At 41.9% G+C, this 20,721-nt stretch overlaps 2 protein-coding genes across 2 annotated transcripts; both read left to right on the plus strand.

Annotated features, from left to right (window-relative positions):
* The first annotated feature begins 1 nt into the window (after position 1).
* LOC114553020 (olfactory receptor 11A1-like) lies at positions 2–15,982 on the plus strand. Its single transcript, XM_028574112.1, has 4 exons — positions 2–930; positions 2,230–2,341; positions 11,634–11,760; positions 15,966–15,982. Exons 1-4 carry the CDS (start codon positions 2–4, stop codon positions 15,980–15,982), a joined length of 1,185 nt encoding a protein of 394 aa, XP_028429913.1.
* A 1,063-nt stretch (positions 15,983–17,045) lies between these two features.
* LOC114553021 (olfactory receptor 142-like) lies at positions 17,046–19,754 on the plus strand. Its single transcript, XM_028574114.1, has 2 exons — positions 17,046–17,939; positions 19,491–19,754. The coding sequence occupies exons 1-2, from the start codon at positions 17,046–17,048 to the stop codon at positions 19,752–19,754; spliced, it is 1,158 nt and encodes a 385-aa protein (XP_028429915.1).
* The last annotated feature ends 967 nt before the right edge of the window (positions 19,755–20,721 follow it).

Raw genomic sequence — 20,721 nt, forward strand, 5'->3', positions numbered from 1 at the left:
CATGGTAAATGCTACACAGGTTTCATTTTTCACACTAAGTGCCTATTTTGACACGGGGATTTTCAAATATTTATATTTAATTATTGTCATATGTTTATATATTGTAATAATTTGTACCAATCTGTTGCTGATTGTGGTTATCTGTATGAACAGGAGCTTACATGAACCTATGTACCTTTTTCTGTGCAGCCTGTTTGTAAATGAACTGTATGGTAGTACAGGGTTGTTTCCATTCCTTCTGGTTCAGATCCTCTCTGACATTCACACTGTTTCTGCTCCCTTCTGTTTCCTGCAGATTTTCTGTTTGTTCTCTTATGGAGGTAGAGAATTTTGGACCTTAGCCATCATGTCCTATGACAGATATCTTGCTATCTGTTATCCTCTACAATATTACACTCGTATGACATCTAAAAAGATTGCCATTCTTATTGCTCTAACATGGTTGTTCCCTTCTCTTACCAATGCTTTGGTAGTGTTTGGTCTGACTGCTCCTCTACAGCTGTGTGGAAACATTATTAACAAAGTTTACTGTGACAACTATTCTGTTGTCAAACTGGCCTGCTCTGACACCAGAGTCAATAACATTTTTGGACTTGTTGACATATTTACAGTAAACTGTAGTCTTATAATCTTAATTCTTTTCTCTTACATGAGGATTCTTAAAGTGTGTTTATCTGGTTCCAAACAGACCAGACAGAAAGCTCTCAGTACCTGCACACCTCACCTTTTTTCCCTGCTGAATTTTTCTTGTGGAGCTTTCTTTGAAATAGTACAGAGCAGGTTTAATATGAACTATTTACCCAATATGTTGCGCATTTTTCTGTCATTGTACTGGCTTACATGTCAACCACTCATCAACCCTTTACTGTATGGACTGAAACTGTCCAAAATACGCATTATATGTAGACTTCTGCTCTTTGGGGGGAAAAGGTAACTACAAATGTTATCTGACAACTAAGAGCCTTGCTCGTCATGAATTAAAAATAAATACATTCATTAAATAAGTTACCTTTGACAGTACTTTTTTCATCTAACTTCATAATGTGACAACCTGTAACTGTGTGTTTTAATAAAACACAGATGAAAAGGTTGCTTTGAATCCTTCGACAAAAGATTTTCTTTAAATCACCAAAAGTAGTTTTGTAGTAGTTTTTGTAATTATTTTAGCATTTTCATTCGTTTCAGCACCAAAGAAAACAAAAATCAATAGACATAAGAATAGTAAGAATAGTAAAAATATACTGTATGTATGTGTGTGTGTGTGTGTGTGTGTGTGTGTGTATATATATATATATATACAGTATATATGTGTTAGGGGTGGGGGAAAAAATCAATACAGCATAGTATCGCAATATTTCTTTGAGATGAACAAACAGAAATTTATCTTTTTAGATAAAATTTACACAATTTTCCTTTGGGGACATCATTTGAAATTGGGAAGAAGTTGGAAAAAATGTAATACATTGCAATATATCGCAGAATATTGCAATATGTTTAAAATCGCAATAATATTATTAGTATTGTGACATAAGTATCGTGATGATATCGTATCGTGAGGTCTCTGGTGATTCCCACCCCTAATAAATATATATATATATTTAACCCTTGGGTTATCTTCCTGTCAATCTTGAAAAAAAAACTTTTTTTCCAACATTTTTGACACCTTTTTTTACAGTTTGTTTTTGCTTTTTCCAACGTTTTAAATTGTAAAATTTTTCTTCTGCACATTTTCAGCGCTTATTCTTATGTCCCATATTTTATGACATAAAACAAAAATTTAAAACGGGTCAGTCTGACCTGAGCGATATATATATAGAGCAGCAGTCATCAGCTCTAGATGAACCTCATAAGCATCTTTGTCTAAATATCTAATAAACTGAGGTACAGAAGACATTTCAAATCATAATCTATATCTTTATTCAACTTTTGCTATTAACCTATTAGTCCAAGGTCCCAGTAGCTTAAAGACATCGCACACAACATACAAATACATCATAAACAGTATGATAAAATAACAAATCCACATGAATAATATGGACAATAAAAGAAAAGATACTAAATAAAAAATCTACATGAATGTACTAAGGGCTGTATAAGCATGAGAGGCTTGCAGTGACAGGGCAGGGACTGACCCTGTGACTCAGTCTGCATGGTAAGGTGCTCTATGAGAGGGGGTGTCATGGTGGTAGTGCAAATAAGTGTCCAGTTGCCCAGCATCCCTCTTTTTAGTGCTTCCTCCCCAGCATACTACAGCATAGAAGAGGATGCTGGCAACAACAGACTAGTAAAACATCCAGAGGAGCTTGCTGCAGACAATAAAGGACTGCAGCCTCCTCAGGAAGTATAGCCAGCTCTGCCCTTTCTTTCTTGAATTTCCAATTACAGCTGGGTATCACCAATGATTTCCTGATTCACAAGATCCCGCTTTGACTACATTTTAGATACAATACCAGTTTAGCTTGAATATAGAAGAACTTCTGCTGTAATTGAAATTAATTCAAAATGCAACCCTGAAATATGTTTGATAATGCACCAGGTTAATGTTTTAAATATCAACCGACCCCCCCCAAAAAAGTAAAGTAGTTTTTACTTCCCAGTACTAAACTGACAGTCATTGACAAACTACAGCAGTCGTCAACACAAAACAAGACAACTGTTGACTATAGCCAGAGAGGAGAGGGACCATGAAACAACTTTACATCTTTACCATGGTTAACAACACTGGTGATGGTGTTTCTTACCCCAGTGGAGCTACATGATTACCTAACCATCATCAGGTGCGTGTTCAGTGTGAGGCCTATGTTCCTTTAGTGCATGTGTCTGTCTTTGGTTGTTGATTTGAAGAAGGCCTGAGGGTCGACACGTCAGAAAAAAAAGAAAATAGCATATGAAGCAAGTTTGCGGCACTTTTTTCTTACTTTTATCACAACATTAACACACATGAATCCAAAATAGTCTATACAAGTTATTTTGGGGTAGTAAAGATTTACAAAGAATATGTTTACGGCATTTCATCTCTAACCGGGACGTTTTGGGACCGATTGGTGGGATTGCTGTGGACCAATAGGGGAGAGCCGGGACGATTGAAACGCGGGATGAATGAAACATTCCAGTTTTCTCCGAGTTACAGGCGATAAAGAAGTTTTGATGGTCGAAAGTAAAGTTCATTAGCGGTTACATTTTTTCAATTATTAATGATTGTTTTTCATTTAAAGGTTCGACTACATGCTTATTCAATAGACCATTTAGTGTTCTCCACAGTCCCAGACTTTCATATTGCATGCTTGTTTACATGGAAAGCAAAACAGGTTATAATGGCATATGTCTATGTCGGGACGGTTGAAACAGCTGTTTCAACGACCTGGCTGTAACTCCATGTATTTTAGGTAAATGCACAAATATCTGTGTTTATACAGTAATTTATGGAGGGGAGACTTGGAAAAGCAGTTTTAGAAAGATGAAAATATATTTCGGCCCCAACAAGTAGGGGGTTGAGTTTTCCCATGTTATCCTATGGAGACTGATAGGCTGTGGGTTGTTAAGGGCACTTATTCGGATGTGCAGTGACCTAACCCACGTAAAAACCTAGTGAAACGACATTTTCCACAACAGAAACATGATATAAATGGGAAAAAGTACTGTTCTAGATATAAAAATGGCCGAATCACCCACAGTGCATGATATTTCAAAAACCGCTTCATACACGCTTCAAGGTGACGGCAATGAGTTGTTAACAGATATTCACGAAGACGTATAGCCCAGCAACAATCTATCTAAAATAACACCTTTTGGGAGTACCATTCATGATATGTAGTAAAATATTGAAGTTGTGGGAAGTTTATATGGCTTAAACTGTAGGCTATGTTTCATTCGGAGGGAGGAATGAAACATTACGCACGCCACACTTTTGCTGTAATAATTTCTGAATGGTTTTGTTCAAAGTTGAAAATACAGCTGTATTTAACAGATGACAGGTGTAGGTTGCTAGTGACAAAATATTAGCTTTCAGTGCGATACGATCACTTTGTAAATTATGTTTAATTAAAAAGTGTTTCAACTGTCCCGGCTCTCCCCTACACATGCACTGTAAACCCGAGTGTGTAAGCAGAACTCAAAAGAATTGAATTCAGTTGCCACAATTGTTTTGAGTTTATAAACTCAACAGTCTGAGGTTATTAGAGCTTAAATATGTACTTGTATTTTTAGATTACAGCTAAATTAAAGTAGGCTACTGATTAAGACAAACTCAAATATTATCAGTAAATCCAACTAAAAATATTAAATTGAATATTTTTAAGTCTAAACACTCAGTTTTGTTTTAGGTTTACAGTAATCATACCAATAAATATATTTGAGCAATGGGGTTTGCAGTGCGGCGATACACTGGTAAGAGCCAATGAGGTTTAACCATGTATCCAGCTAATTTAAATAGCTCACATTACTGTATTGTATCAAGAGTTCCACCAAAACAAGTTCCTTCCCGAGACTACAGTATTTAGCAGAGCCACCGTCGCTGCATTCAGAGCTTAGCACCACCCAAGACCAATGTGATTGGTTTAAAGAAATGCAAACAACCCTGAGTGTTTTTTTTCTCCCAGAATGCATCTATGGTGTAGCCTGACCTTACTCTCCAGCAGTGTGGAGATAGAGATCGACAATACAATACAAAAGGTTCAAGATATGTTATCAAGTTTCAAGTTTAAGTTTATTAGCCATTGTAACAGTGCAGTTTATGGGAATTGGTCTTGGTGTGCCCACATATACCACCTAATTGACAACAATGCACCAACATAACAACACACTCTACACACATACCTCACGTATTGACATCAAATGCACAGACATAAACATAAACAACACATATTGCACTTTAAAGTGTGTAAACGGGTTGTGGACCAGTCCATAAAGTTTTTGGTGCAGGAGGCACAAGCCAGCGCTCATGAATGGGAATGTCGCTAGTGCAGGGGAGTTGGCAGCCATAGCTCCCCCCTTCCTGATGATTCTGGTGTCATAGTGTGAGGCTATGGTAGGCAGACTACAGCCAATACTCTTAGAGGCTCTGTGCACTACTTTCCCTAGCTGTTGCTTATCCTGGCTGGTCCCGTTACCGTACCAGGACAGGATAGAGGTCAGTGTGCTTTCCAAGACGGCTCGGTAGAAATGAGTCATGCCATTCTAGCTAACCCCAAATTACCTCAGTTGACGGAAGAAGTAGTGCCTCTGATGGGCTTTGCTTACAATGAGACTGATGTTCAGGTCCCATAAGAGAGACTGGTGTGTGGTGGGGCTGAAGAAGCAGAAGGAGGGGACCCTCTCAACAACCTGGCCATTGACGGAGAGGGGAAGGTGCTGGGCTGCTTTCTTTCTAAAGTCAACTATCAGCTCTTTGGTTTTAGATGTATTGAGGATTAGTTTACGGTCCTCACATCACCTCACCAGCTGTACTACTTCACCCCGGTAAACAGATTCATCACCATCAGAGATAAGACCTACTACAGTGGTATCACCTGCAAATGTTAGCAGTTTAACTGTTGTTGAGTGGGATGTACAGTTGTTGGTATAAAGATAATATAAAAGAGGAGACAGGACACACCCTTATGGGGCGCTGGTGTTAAGAACCCTGGTTGATGACACATGATTATTAATTTTGATATATTGTTTGCTACAGGAAGAGAAGTTCAAGATCTATTGACACAGTAGAGCATTAACACCTATGGCTAGGAGAGAGTTGTACAGCCTGACAGGGATAATGGTGTTATAAGCTGAACTAAAATCAAGGAACAGAACAGCGGTTTCCTGTCAGCTGTGTTGATCATTTAAATGATTACCAAAATGGTGAATGTCTGTTCTGGAAGCAGAAAGCTGCTAAAACAACAGCAGCACGTGAGTAACATAATATATTAGACTTGTAGCATTAAAGCCATAGTGCTTACTTTCTGTCATCCCCATGAGATTGTCATTAACATCATACGTTTATTTTAAGCCCAAATAGAAAAAACGTAATGTTTTTTATTTAACAAACATATTTGTGTTAAAATAGACTATTACTTTAATAACTCAACAACACTGAAGAAACATATTGTAAGCATATTCATTTAAAACAAATAAAACACCCTCTGACGGTGGTGACTTTAGAACTGAGGGTGGTGACACTAATCTGGTGACAGTGGCCTCATAACAACATACAATTCCAAAATGTGTACCACACAAGATGGCTTCTTGCTAAACAACTTAATTTAACTATTGGGTCCAAAAAATGACAATCCTGAGCATGCATATCATGTGAAAGAGTAGTTTTTTGTCACCACCGTCAGACATCACCACTGTCAGGTTTTTTGTGACGTCCAGTCTGACGGTGGTGACAAAAACTTACTCTTTCACATGATATGAGTTGTTCACATTAGCCATCTTGTTTCCTCTCTATTGCTAGCTACTTCAGACCTCTTCTTAAAAAGTATACATTTATGTCATAATCTAATCTAACATTTTTTATACAAAAGAGACGGTGTTGACATGTTATGGTGGCGACATTAGCAGTGTCCAAAAATATGAACAAGTTTAAGAGAAAGCAGCAAACTTAAGGGGCTTGAGTGATCTTGAAGCATGCAGTAGAGCTGAAGGTTTGGAAATGGAGTCCTCAGTAATGTAGTTGACCTTGTAGTTGCCTGATTTTATTGATTTTTATAAATATCTGACGGTGGTGACGAATATGTGCGACACATTTTGAGCAACCACAAAATAATAGTAAATATTGTTAAAAACTCACTGTTTGTAGTTTTTAAAACATTACAAACATTACAAAACTTTTAGTCTTTTTAATCAAGTTGAAATGATTATCTCCTATCCAAGGACAACTGATTTTGTAGGTAATGGGCCAGCAAATAATCATTAAATTAATAAAAATAAAAGGTAAACCTATAAATAACCTTACATATGTGCAAAGGACCCTTAATATATATATATATATATATATATACAGTACAGTAAAAGTTTGGACACACCTTCTCATTCAATGTGTTTCTTTATTTTCATGACTATTTACATTGTAGATTCTCAATAAAGGCATCAAAACTATTAATGAACACATATGGAATTATGTACTTAACAAAAAAGTGTGAAATAACTGAAAACAATAAATTTTAGATTTTTCAAAGTAGCCACCCTTTCCTTTTTTTGATAACTCTGCAAACCCTTGGTGTTCTCTCAATGAGCTTCATGAGGTAGTCACCTGAAATGGTTTTCACCTCACAGGTGTGCCTTGTCAGGGTTAATTAGTGGAATTTGTTCCCTTATTAATAAAAAAAGCAAAAGGGTGGCTACTTTGAGGAATCTAATATATAAGACATGTTTTCAGTTATTTCACACTTTTTTGTTAAGTACATAATTCCATATGTGTTCATTCATAGTTTTGATGCCTTCAGTGAGAATCTACAATGTAAATAGTCATGAAAATAAAAAGGACACGCAGTGAATGAGAAAGTGTGTCCAAACTTTTGGCCTGTACTGTGTATATATATATATATATATATATATATATATATATATATATATATATATATATATATACTAAGATCAATTATTTATTTGTTTTATATTTTTAAACATACAGAACAGACAAACACAATCGAACAAGAACAACAACCCTCTCCCACCCCCCCACCCTTTGCGGTCTCGAGGAAAACAAAAATAGACAAACAAAAACTAAAACTAAAATCACACCTTGCCTAGTCACTCTCCTCTACTTCTTGTGATGCTGAGGTCATTAGGACTGATACTTGTGCTGCTGCGTTTTTCCATAGGTCTATAGTCGATGACTTGGCTTTGTTAATCCTTGCTGTAGAGAGCTCCAGCATAATTATGTCCAGGAAATACGCCAACCACTGTTTTATCTTTACTACTGGGAGTTCTCCTACGGATACTTGCATCAGTTTAGCATAAATCCTGGACACTAATCCTCTCACAGAAAAATCAACAAGCCCATTTAATGATTGGGTGCATCTCAAGACTGTTCCTCCATGGTACTGCATAACATTTTAGCGAATCTTTAGCAAAGATAAAGGAAGAAGGATGTACTAGGGACCTCAAAGCTAGTTCTCAGGTCTTCAAAACTTAACATACCTTCCCCATTGAATAGCTGGTCTAGAGTATAAATGCCTCTGTCACTCCACTGGTTACAAACAAAAGGTTTGTTACCAGACAAACGTACAATATGTAGTTTTTGGCCGCTAGGGGTCTCTCAATCAAAACAATAACAAAGATGTACTTTTGATGACGTCGGGAAGTAGCGTGGCATCGTGGGATTTGTTGTCGTCAATGTCAACCAGCCAATCTAGCGTCTCCGGCAGAAAACATGTTTCCTGACAAGTTAATGTATTGTTAAATATATTATAGCTTTATTTATGTTAGGTTTAGTTATAGTTATTCACTTTATATAATCCATCCATCCATCCATCTTCGTCCGCTTATCCGGTATCGGGTCGCAGGGGGAGCAGCTCCAGCAGGGTACCCCAAACTTCCCTTTACCGAGCAACATTAACCAGCTCCGACTGGGGGATCCCGAGGCGTTCCCAGGCCAGGTTGGAGATATAATCCCTCCACCTAGTCCTGGGTCTTCCCCGAGGCCTCCTCCCAGCTGGACGTGCCTGGAACACCTCCCTAGGGAGGCGCCCAGGGGGCATCCTTACCAGACGCCCGAACCACCTCAACTGGCTCCTTTCGACGCAAAGGAGCAGCGGCTCTACTCCGAGCTCCTCACGGATGACTGAGCTTCTCACCCTATCTCTAAGGGAGACGCCAGCCACCCTCCTGAGGAAACCCATTTCGGCCGCTTGTACGCTGGATCTCGTTCTTTCGGTCATGACCCAGCCTTCATGACCATAGGTGAGGGTAGGAACGAAAACTGACCGGTAGATCGAGAACTTTGCCTTCTGGCTCAGCTCTCTTTTCGTCACAACGGTGCGATAAATTGAATGTAATACCGCACCCGCTGCGCCGATTCTCCGACCAATCTCCCGCTCCATTGTCCCATCACTTGCGAACAAAACCCCAAGGTACTTGAACTCCTTCACTTGGGGTAAGGACTCATTCTCTACCTGGTAGTAGTAGGCACTCCATCGGTTTCCTGCTGAGAACCATGGCCTCAGATTTTGAGGTGCTGATCCTCATCCCAACCGCTTCACTCTCGGCTGCGAACCAATCCAGTGAGTGTTGAAGGTTGCAGGCCGATGATGCCATCAGGACCACATCATCTGCAAAGAGCGGCGATGAGATCTCCAGCCCACCGAACCGCAACCACTCCCCACCCCGACTACGCCTCGATATCCTGTCCATAAATATTACAAACAGGATTGGTGACAAAGCTCAGCCCTGGCAGAGGCCAACCCTCACCTGAAACGAGTCAGAATTACTGCCGAGAACCGGGACACAGCTCTCACTTTGGTTGTACAGAGATTGGATGGCCCTGAGTAGAGACCCCCTCACCCCATACTCCCGCAGCACCTCCCACAGTATCTCCTGTGGGACCCGGTCATACGCCTTTTCCAGATCCACAAAACACATGTAGACCAGTTGGGCATACTCCCAGGCTCCCTCCAGGATCCTTGCGAGAGTGAAGAGGTGGTCCGTTGTTCCACGACCAGGACGGAATCCACATTGTTCCTCTTCAACCCAAGGCTCGACTATCGGCCGATCCCTCCTTTCCAGCACCTTGGAGTAGACTTTACAAGGGAGGCTGAGCAGTGTGATACCCCTGTAATTGGCACACACCCTCTGGTCCCCCTTTTTAAAAAGGGGAACCACCACCCCGGTCTGCCACTCCTTTGGCACTGTCCCAGACTTCCACGCAATGTTGAAGAGTCATGTCAACCAGGACAGCCCCTCCACACCCAGAGCCTTGAGCATTTCTGGACGGATCTCATCAATCCCAGGGGCTTTGCCACTGTGGAGTTGTTTGACTACATCAGTGACTTCCACCTGGGAAATTGACAATGATCCCCCATTATCCTCCAGCTCTGCCTCTAACATAGAGGGCGTATTAGTCGGATTCAGGAGTTCCTCAAAGTGCTCCTTCCACCGCCCTATTACCTCCTGGGTTGAGGTCAACAGTGTCGCATCCTTACTGTACACAGCATGGATGGTTCCCCGCTTCCCCCTCCTGAGGTGGCGAACAGTTTTCCAGAAGCACTTTGGTGCCGACCGATAGTCCTTCTCCATGTCTTCTCCAAACTTCTCCCACACCCGCTGCTTTGCCTCTTTCACGGCAGAGGCTGCAGCCCTTCGGGCCCTTCGGTACCCTGCAACTGCCTCCGGAGTCCTCTGGGATAACATATCCCGGAAAGACTCCTTCAGTCGGACGGCTTCCCTGACCACCGGTGTCCACCACGGTGTTCGTGGGTTACCGCCCCTTGAGGCACCTAAGACCCTAAGACCACAGCTCCTCGCCGCAGCTTCAGCAATGGAAACTTTGAACATTGTCCACTCGGGTTCAATGCCCCCAGCCTCCACAGGGATGCACGAAAAGCTCCGCCGGAGGTGTGAGTTGAAAGTCTGTCGGACAGGGGCCTCCTCCAGACGTTCCCAATTTACCCGCACTACCCGTTTGGGCGTACCAGGTCTGTCCAGAGTCTTCCCCCACCCCCTGACCCAACTCACCACCAGATGGTGATCAGTTGACAGCTCCGCCCCTCTCTTCACCCGAGTGTCCAAAACATACGGCCTCAGATCAGATGAAACGATTATAAAATCGATTATTGACCTTTGGCTTAGGGTGCTCTGGTACCAAGTACACTTATGAGCATCCCTATGTTCGAACATGGTGTTTGTTATAGACAATCCATGACTAGCACAGAAGTCCAACAACAAACAACCACTCTGGTTTGGATCAGGGAGGCCGTTCCTCCCAATCACGCCTCTCCATGTGTCTCCATCATCGCCCACGTGCGCGTTGAAGTCCTCCAGCATAACAATGGAGTCCCCCACTGGAGCCCCATGCAGGACTCCAGTCAAGGTCTCCAAGAAGGCCACATACTCCGAACTCTTGTTTGGTGCATATGCACAAATAACAGTCAGAGTTTCCCCCCCCACAACCCGCAGGCGTAGGGAGGCGACCCTCTCGTCCACCGGGGTAAACTCCAACGTAGCGGCGCTCAGCCGTGGGCTTGTGAGTATCCCCACACCCGCCCGGCGCCTCACTCCCTGGGCAACTCCGGAGAAGAAAAGAGTCCAACCCCTATCCAGGAGTATGGTTCCAGAACCGAGACTGTGCGTAGAGGTAAGGCCCACCAGATCTAACCGGTAGCGCTCCACCTCCCGCACCAGTTCCGGCTCCTTCCCCCACAGAGAGGTGACGTTCCACGTCCCCAGAGCCAACGTCTGCTGCCCGGGTCTGGTCCGTCGAGGCCCCTGACCTTCACTGCCACCCGTGTAGCAGCGCACCCGACCCCAGCGGTTCCTCCCACAGGTGGTGGGCCCATGGGCTGGAGAGATGGGAGCCACGTAGCTTTTTCAGGCTGTGCCTGACCAGGCTCCGTGGCAAACCCGAAACATTTTGATAATTTGTAGAGTGATGCTCACAGGAAGAAATAATTTCAGAATCAGGGTTACGTTTTAAAATTTCTTAAATTTGTGATTTTCAGGAGCAGATAGGGAACATGGATGCAGATGATGCTCGTAGACTCTTAATCAGAGTCATGGACAGAGAGCCTGGTCTCATCTTCGATGTGCTCCAACCAGCTGCTCAGGGAGCAGAAGCACCATTACAAGGTGTGTCTAAATGGTGCAGTTGCTCAAGATGCAGGGAAATGGGAACTGACATTGAAAATAAATATTGTGACATGATGGAGACCACCTGCATCAGCAGATTGCCCCACACGTCTTTGTACATATTAGATGAGCATGTACTGCGCTTAGCACGGCGGCTAAGAAATCACATTCATGCTCTCCATGATACACAGCTGCCTGGTGATGACACCTAAATCTGGTGACTGTGCTGGACACTCCATGTTTTTAAGATTACCATCTTGTTCTATTCTTTTCAGGGTACAAGCGGCCGAAATGGGTTTCCTCAGGGGAACCAGAGGAAACAAGAGGGATGAGAGAGAAACACAGCCAGACCATGACACAAACAGGATTGGTGACAAAGCGCAACCCTGGTAGAGGCAAAACCCTCACCTGAAACGAGTCTGACTCACTACTGAAAACCCAGACACAGCTCTCATTTTGGGTGTACAGGCCAAGAGAAGGGACTGCTTCACCCCCATTCTCCCACAGAACCTCCTACTGTAACTCCTGGGAGATCCAAAGCCACAAAACACCCCCTAGAAGAATTTCCTGACCCGAACCACAATGGACCCCAAGCTTTGATTTTCTTTAATCAAGGTGCGGGGCGCAAAGTGAATTAAAGTGTGCCATGCCAAAGCATTACTTGAATAAACATCTAGAAAATAGAAGGCACGAGCAGTTTTGATTCATAAATTAGTTTTGTTAAAGTTAGATCATTGTTGAATTGTGAGAGCAATAAGTATTATAGTTAGACACATGCACACAAATTCTGCAGAGTAGACCAGTCGTGTTTAATGCTTCATATCAAACGCAGAGCGAATTTTTTGTGTAGTGCTAAGTCAATGAAAAGACGTGAATAGATGCAAATTCATTGTTTTTAATGGGGTATTTAATCCTCCCCAGTGTCCTGATCTTAATTGTAGAAGTCCTCCCAAAAGTCCTTCCCAAGTGTTCTACAATATTCCTTTTGTCCCACAAAAAGATAGGATGGGTGGCTAAGGACGGAAATGCTGATATTTGGGGATAATGGTAAAAAACGAAGAAAAAAAATCACCAGCCCCACGGCAAGGGTGGCTGCCGGGCTCAGCTGTTGGGAATGTGCAAAATAAGACCATGTGGCTGGTCAAATCTGACTCCTATTAATATATTCCTTCTTCTTCTTTTATGGACTTAAGTTCACTCTACACAAAGATCAATCAGAGATTATAAATTCAGTCAACTAAGTTTACTGAGTCCAGCATAAGAGTTACAACACAGCTGTGGGTTCACAAAACAGAGACTAAGTTTCCCTAGCAACATACAAAGTCAGAGCTTGGTCCACCAAGATCTCATCCAAAGTGAGCCCTGTCTTCTCTTTACCCTAATCTTTTATTGTCTTCCTGCAGGCTGGTGTCTTCTTGTCTCTAGGCAGAGACTGTCCTCTTTCACAACACTTGCCAGGGTTCAGACCATCTGTATTGCACAACTTTTCTTAGACACATTTCCGTTTTTTTTACCCAGCTTTCTGGTTCATAATGTTCCTTTCGTACCATATAAGGCTTATTTTATTTTAAGACTTAAGCTTAACCTTCTGTGCATCAGAGTACTTCTTTGTGCGGGGAATGTAAATGCGCCTCACCCTCCGCCCTGGAGGAAACTTTGCATTTTGGGGTTAACTTTTCCCTTGATTTTTTCTGTAATGTCATGCAATTTGTAACGGAGAAAAAAAATCTGCATAATTCAATTACATTTTTCAATTAAATTTTATTGATAGTATCAAATCATAACAGAGTTATCTTGAGACACTTTACAGATAGAGTAGGTCTAGACCACACTCTACAATTTCCAAAGCCCCAACAATTACAGTAATTCCCTCAAGAGCAAGCATTAGCAGTGGCTATTGCGACAGTGGCGAGGAAAAACTCCCTTCCAGGAAGAAACCTCGGCAGACCCAGACTCTTGGTAGGCGGTGTCTGACGGGGCCGGTTGGGGGTGTGATGAAAAGTGGCATAATAGTCACATTAAAGATAATGGAACAGTGACTTTGAAGGTAGTCATTGTAGTTCATGTCATAGCAGGGCACATCGTGTCATACTGAGTAGTGCAGTCTCCTATTCCAGATCCTGACTACTCTGTGCATATGAACATCACAGCAGGGCGTTGCGGGATGTAACGTGGCACTGCAGAGCACGGGTGGCTGCGTCCACTGTAAACTCCCCAGAGCTAAGTTAGTAACAAGCAGTTCTGGGACAGGATGCATACAAAAAGGAATACAAATGAAAACATTGATGAGAGAGCAGCTTAGTGTGTCATAGGAAGGAAGGAGCTTCCCCGGTAGTCTAGAATTATAATAGCATAACTAAAAGAGGCAGGTTAGCTTAGAGCGAGGTGCCGGATCGGGCTTGAACTCTCCCCTGCCGTGTCGGGCTGTACTGGCCTGCCTCCCTCTACTCTCATGTTATTGATTATATGATAAATAAATCTGATGACTACGAAGAGAAGCAGGTGGGCCGGGTTAGGTGGACGCTGCAACTCCTCACTCCTTAATTATAAGCGTTATCGAAGCGGAGAGTTTTCAGTTTACTCTTAAATGTGGTGACGGTGTCTGCCCCCCTAACCCAGACTGGGAGCTGGTTCCACAGGAAAGGAGCCTGGTAGCTGAAGGCTCTGGCTCCAATTCTACTTTTAGAGACTCTAGTAACCACAAGTAACTCTGCATTCTGGGAGCGCAGTGCTCTAGTGGGACAATAAGGTACTAAGAGCTGTTCTAGATAGGATGGTGCTTGACCATTTAGGGCTTTGTAGGTCAGGAGAAGGATTTTAAAGTCAATCCTGAATTTTACAGGAAGCCAATGCAGAGAATCTATATATGAGCTCCTTTTCTTAGTTCTTGTCAGAACACGCGCTGCAGCATTCTGGATCAGCTGGAGAGTCTTAAGGGACTTATTTGAGCAACCTGACAGTAGGGAATTACAATAGTCCAGCCTGGAAGTTACGAATGCATGGACTAGTTTTTCAGCATCGTTTTGAGACAGGATATTCCTAATTTTTGCAATGTTACGAAGATGAAAAAAGGCTGTTATTGAGGTTTGTTTTAGATGGGCGTTAAAGGATATATCCTGATCAAAAATAACTCCTAGATTTCTGACAGTAGTGCTGGAGGCCAGGACAATACCATCCAGAGTAGCTATATCTTTAGATAATGAAGTTCGGAGGTGTTTAGGCCCCAGCACAATAGCTTCAGTTTTGTTAGAGTTTAACATCAGAAAATTATAAGTCATCCAGGATTTTATATCTTTAATACATGCTTGAAGTTAATTGAGTGTTTCCTAGTAATATTAGCAAGAGGAAGCATATATAAGGAGAATAGAATTGGTCCCAGCACTGAGCCTTGTGGAACGCCATGGCTAACTTTCGTGTACTTGGAGGATTTATCATTAACATTAACACATTGAGATCGATCAGAGAAATAAGACTTAACCCAGCTTAGTGCGATTCCTTTAATTCCGACTAAGTATTTTTCAAATAAACTGTTGCTATGGAGAAAATCACATAACTAATTAGCAACCACCTTCTCAAGGACCTTGGAGAGAAAGGGAAGGTTACATATAGGTCTATAGTTTGCTAAGACATCAGGATCGAGGGTGGCTTTTTTCAGAAGAGTTTTATCACAGCTACTTTAAATGACTATGGTACATGACCTATTAATAAAGACATATTGATCATAGTGAAGGGTTAACCACGGGTAACGCTTCTTTGAGTAGCCTCATTGGGATGGGGTCTAAGAGACAGGTAGATGGCTTAGCTGAAGATACCTTTACCATTAATTGTTGAAGGTCTATAGGATAAAAGCAGTCTAAGTAAATGTCAGGTCTAGTCGTTCTTTCTAGCAGTCCTGCGTTGAAAGCTGAACCATTAGAAGTTGAGGGCAAAAGTAAATATAAATGATATCAAATAATAAATGAGTCAGCAGATCTGAGAGACGCTAACAAGCTCATGTTAGCTCATCGACTCAGCTAACTTTAGCTTGTTAGCACCGCATGAGACATTTCTTTTCTTTCTCGACAACTGACTGATTTGCACCAGAGCTTGGGCACACTTCACGGACAAGAGCGTAAAGCAAAACTCTGACGTCAAAAGTTCCTCTACTGTCACGTGTTATGTGCTCCCCGCCCTACTCTCTTCCCCGTTCTCTTTATCCTCCACAGGTGTTCCTGATCTCTGATCTGTGAGGGTGGCCCCGCCCCTGGATATAAGAGGCTGGGAGACAGGAATGCCATAGGGCAGTGACTGAAGCAACTTGGATCGCGTGGTTTCTTTTGTTATCTACTTTTGTCTTTCTTTTGTGTTTACTTGTTTTGAGGAAGGAGGTCTGGTAGTCTAGTTTTTGCGCCTTTGTTTCTGTTAGTTAGTTACTACTTTTTAAGTTAGGGGGAGAAGTTCTGGGTCCGACGGCCCTTGATGGGTTGGCTCAGCTTTCTTCCCTTTTTTTGTTCTTTTTGGCCAGACCTCCAGACTCTCATAGTTTTGATAAATTATTGGTTAAGTTGTAAATCAACTTTGATTTACTTTAATTATTCCTCGGGTTTGGTGTTGTTTAATATGTTGACGGTCATATTTAGCCTAAGTTGCGTTTGTTTGCTGTGGCCGTAACACACCAAAACGAGTAAACTGTAACATTAAACACACAAAACATTTATTTATGATTGTTACGGAAGAACAATAAGTTTTTATTTTTTATTTTTATTTCATTACATAATCATAATAGTAGATGGACAAGAAAGGGGGGACAGAGAAAGAGGGATGATATGCAGCAAAGGGCAGTAGGTCAGACTCGACACCGGGAACCTGGAAAGGACCCATGCTCCACTTGGTCAGCTAGAGAAGACTGAGCCTCTGTATATGGGGCGCACACTCAACCGGACGAGCTACCCAGGTGCCCTAGAATAATAATTGTAATCATTTTGTAATAGTTTAAATCAATACAGATAATCAGGGTGTGATTTGATGATGACGTCGGACTGCTCTCTGCTGTGTGCGTGCGTCCCCCTGACTTGAAAAGAATAAAAGGAGGAGAATCAATGTCTACACTCAGTTGGGTGGGGGTCACAGTGGGACTATAGCAGTGTCTCAACCTGTGTTACACTGAGGTATATTTTTATATTATTGATGTTTTTTCTTTCACAAAAAAGCATTTAAAAAGCTTCCAGAAAATGTTGCATAATTTCTGTTATATGTTTATCCACTAAACCCTGTTAACAATCGCTTTAACAACCAAAAGAATAATCATGATCAACTCTACACAGGTTTCATATTTCAAACTTGCTGCCTACTTTGACACCGGGGTTTTCAAGTATTTATATTTCATGATTGTTATGTCTTTATATATGGTAATAGTTTGTGCTAATGTTTTGCTGATTGTGGTTATCTGTATGAACAGAAGCTTACATGAACCTATGTACCTTTTTCTGTGCAGCCTGTTTGTAAATGAACTGTTTGGTAGTACAGGGTTGTTTCCATTCCTTCTGGTTCAGATCCTCTCTGACATTCACACTGTTTCTGCTTCTCTTTGTTTCCTGCAGATTTTTTCAGTGCATTTCTATGGACATGTAGAATTTTTTACCTTAGGAGTCATGTCTTATGACAGATACCTTGCTATCTGTTATCCTCTGCATTATAACACTCGTATGACATCTAACAAGGTTGCCGTGCTTATTGCGTCCGTATGGTTATACAGTGTACTTTGCATTGTTGTCATGATGTCTCTGAGTGTCCCCTTACAGCTGTGTGGGAACACAATTCAAAAAGTGTACTGTGACAACTACTCAATCGTTAAACTGGCATGCTTCGACACAACCGTCAATAACATATATGGACTTGTGTATATCTTTACAGTAATATTTGCTCTTATAATTCTCATTCTTTACTCCTACATGAGGATCCTTAAAGTGTGTTTTTCTGGTTCTAAACAGACCAGACAGAAAGCTGTCAGTACCTGCACACCTCACCTTCTTTCCCTGCTCAACTTTTCTTTTGGGTCTTTCTTTGAACTAGTACAAGGCAGATTTAATATGAACAGTTTACCCATCATGTTACGCATTTTTCTGTCATTGTACTGGCTTACCTGCCAGCCGCTCTTCAATCCTGTAATGTACGGACTGAAAATGTCCAAAATCCGTAACGTATGTAGAAATCTTGCTTTTGGTAAAAGAATGTAAAACAGGCCTATAGAGCTGGACGATACCTAAAATCACGATTAATTGAACATTTGACCCTGATGATGATTAATGAAAGATTTATTTAATTTTTTTTCACTGACTAGGTTTGTACTGTAAACATGCTCAACTATTGGAGGAATGATTTTATTTCTAATGAAAGAGTGCATATATTTGTTACATTTACAATACTTAGAGAAAACTCATAGATGAACATGTTTTTGGTTATTTATTGAATATTTCCAACAATTGAAATCACAGCACACGTTTGAAAAGAAAGTCTTAAGAAAAAGTCACATTTTAGTTTTAATGTAAAAAGCAAGTTTCCTTAACAGGGTGATAGAATGCAAAATGTCATAGTTGAAAAACAACAGTTTGGAGGGTAAATAGGACATACATAGAACCTCTAAATCCCATTGACACTTCTTTCCTCTGCAAATCTCACTATTTGAAACAGCTGCTGAAAACGGGCAAATCTCTACAAACCACCGAGTTGATGTCAACTCGGTGGCTCCTCCTTATTTGGGTCTAGTCTCTACCCTTGTCATGCCCCAACATTTACATAGGCTACACAACTGATTTGAGATCAGGTAGATCTCAGAAATGTTATACATTGTTTGTCCGCTTTTAAAATACTAAATTCACTTCTGAGACTTTATAATGTAAGAAATTAACTATGTAGAGGTCAAATATGGGCTGTTTTATGAAAATTGATGACTAATTGCAAATTTTGTCTGACTGTGTGTCGCAGTTCAGCAGTTGCTCAGCAGCCTAACGTGACAGCGGCCGGTGCTGCCTCACTGCCCGGCGTGTCCTCCCTCACAGACCTCGGCATGCTGTGAGCTAGATGGATATCCGTCCCGTGGCCTGCGGCGCTCCATACCCGCGCAAAGTCACAGTTTCTGGGTTACTCGACTACCAAATGCTGAAGTGAATTTAGTAACAAAACATGAAATATGAGACCTGCTGTCTTGTCTCCAATGTATATGTATGTCAACCAATCAGCACAGAGCTTATCTAAATATTCATGACCATACCATAATTGGAAGAAAAGCTCTTGTTCCAAATAGGGCCAAAACACAGGGATGCATAAGGGCCCATAAAATAGCAACCAGGCAATTTTCAGCGCAATCAATGTTACATACCCTATTAAGAGACCTTAAGGAACAATGTGAAATACCCTATATAATCATTCTATCACCCCTTTAAAAAGTAGAAAATAAATAAATTGCATTTCCTTTGCCTCCACCCTGGACATCACTGGCTCAGTCTGCTTCCCTCTGGAAGGAGGTATAGGAGCATAAAAAACAGAACAAAGCAGTTTCTTTCCATGGGCCATCAGAACACTCAACAAACATAAAAACCATGAACTTACCTTTATTATCACAAGTGCAATAATATTACAATAATCATACATCATGTGCAGTATTTTACCCATCCCGTCCTGTTAGGCCCGCTGTCCCTAGGTAGCTTCTCTGTTCTCTCCTCTCTCCCTCCCTCTGTCTGTCCTAATTGCAGGAGTGGAGTCTGGTGTGCAGGAGTCAGGGTTCCAGCTGCCTCTCATCTACCACAATCAACCTCTGCTTCATACCGGGTCATTCCTCCACTCTGCGTCAGATCATAGACAATACTGCCACAGGTAGTCTGTTTAGTCTACTTGTATATCTGCCAGTCCTGATCCCTTCTTTTGTGCCTCAGCTACCATTAGAACCTGACTCCTGGTACTGCTTCACTCCTGCCATCCACCGGACCAGAACCACCACCACTGGACCCCACTGCTAGTCAGCCTACTATCTCTCTCTGACGGACCCGCTCCTTCCCGGAATTCACCTGACCTGTTCTCCACCCTGGAGACGTGGACTTTTCCCAAGTATGCAACCCTTCTTTAGCCTGGGTAAACCCTGATGAGCTTCCGACAAATTTGAGATTTGCTCTGCAAGTCAGTCTGGCGAAGAGCCCATTCAAGCCCATTTCCAATTTTCCAAATCGAGCCACCATTACAACCGTTGAGGTGGGCATTACACAATGATCGTAGTGCAGCAACAGCAAGCAGCAACCTGTGTTGCTGCTACGTCACCCGGATCATTGTTTGGGTTGGTTGAAGGACTATCCAATTGCACCCAGAGGCTTAATATGCACGTGAATGACTCCTCGCCAATTTACTAAGTGACAACTTTACATGTAGTAACAGGTAGGCTATGTTATGATGGGTGTATGATGGCGCAGTGGATATGACTCATGCCTTTTGGTGCTGGAGACCCGGGTTTGATTCCCACTGCGATACATCAACCAGTGTGTCCCTGAGCAAGGCACTTAACCACTAGTTGCTCCAGAGGTAAGTCGCTTTGGATAAAAGCTTCAGCTAAATGACATGTAATAATTATGAAAAAATAGAGTATCCATCGCTACTGTAAATAAAAAATAAAAAAGTCCTACCTAAGGTTCCGCCATCCATTCCGACATACCCCCACTCCGAATAGCGGCATGTTGGAATAGAAGCATGTCGGAGTGGCAGCATGTAACCCCTACCTATCCCTTGCTGCCACGGGAAAAAAAAAATAAAGTGTGTGTGTGTGTGTGTGTGTGACATCTTCCCGTGTTGTGATGCAAACATGTTTCCTCCAGGTTAAACTTTTGGTAACTGACACTTTTCAGCTGATTTCTGTTAGTTTCATCAAACTGTGAAATTGGTTTGTGTTGAAGAGTTTAGCTCTGTTCTAACAGTTAGCTGTTAGCCACCATGTTCAGG

The sequence above is a fragment of the Perca flavescens genome, chromosome 3, assembly GCF_004354835.1.
Source record: "Perca flavescens isolate YP-PL-M2 chromosome 3, PFLA_1.0, whole genome shotgun sequence".
Classification (NCBI taxonomy): Eukaryota; Metazoa; Chordata; class Actinopteri; order Perciformes; family Percidae; genus Perca; species Perca flavescens.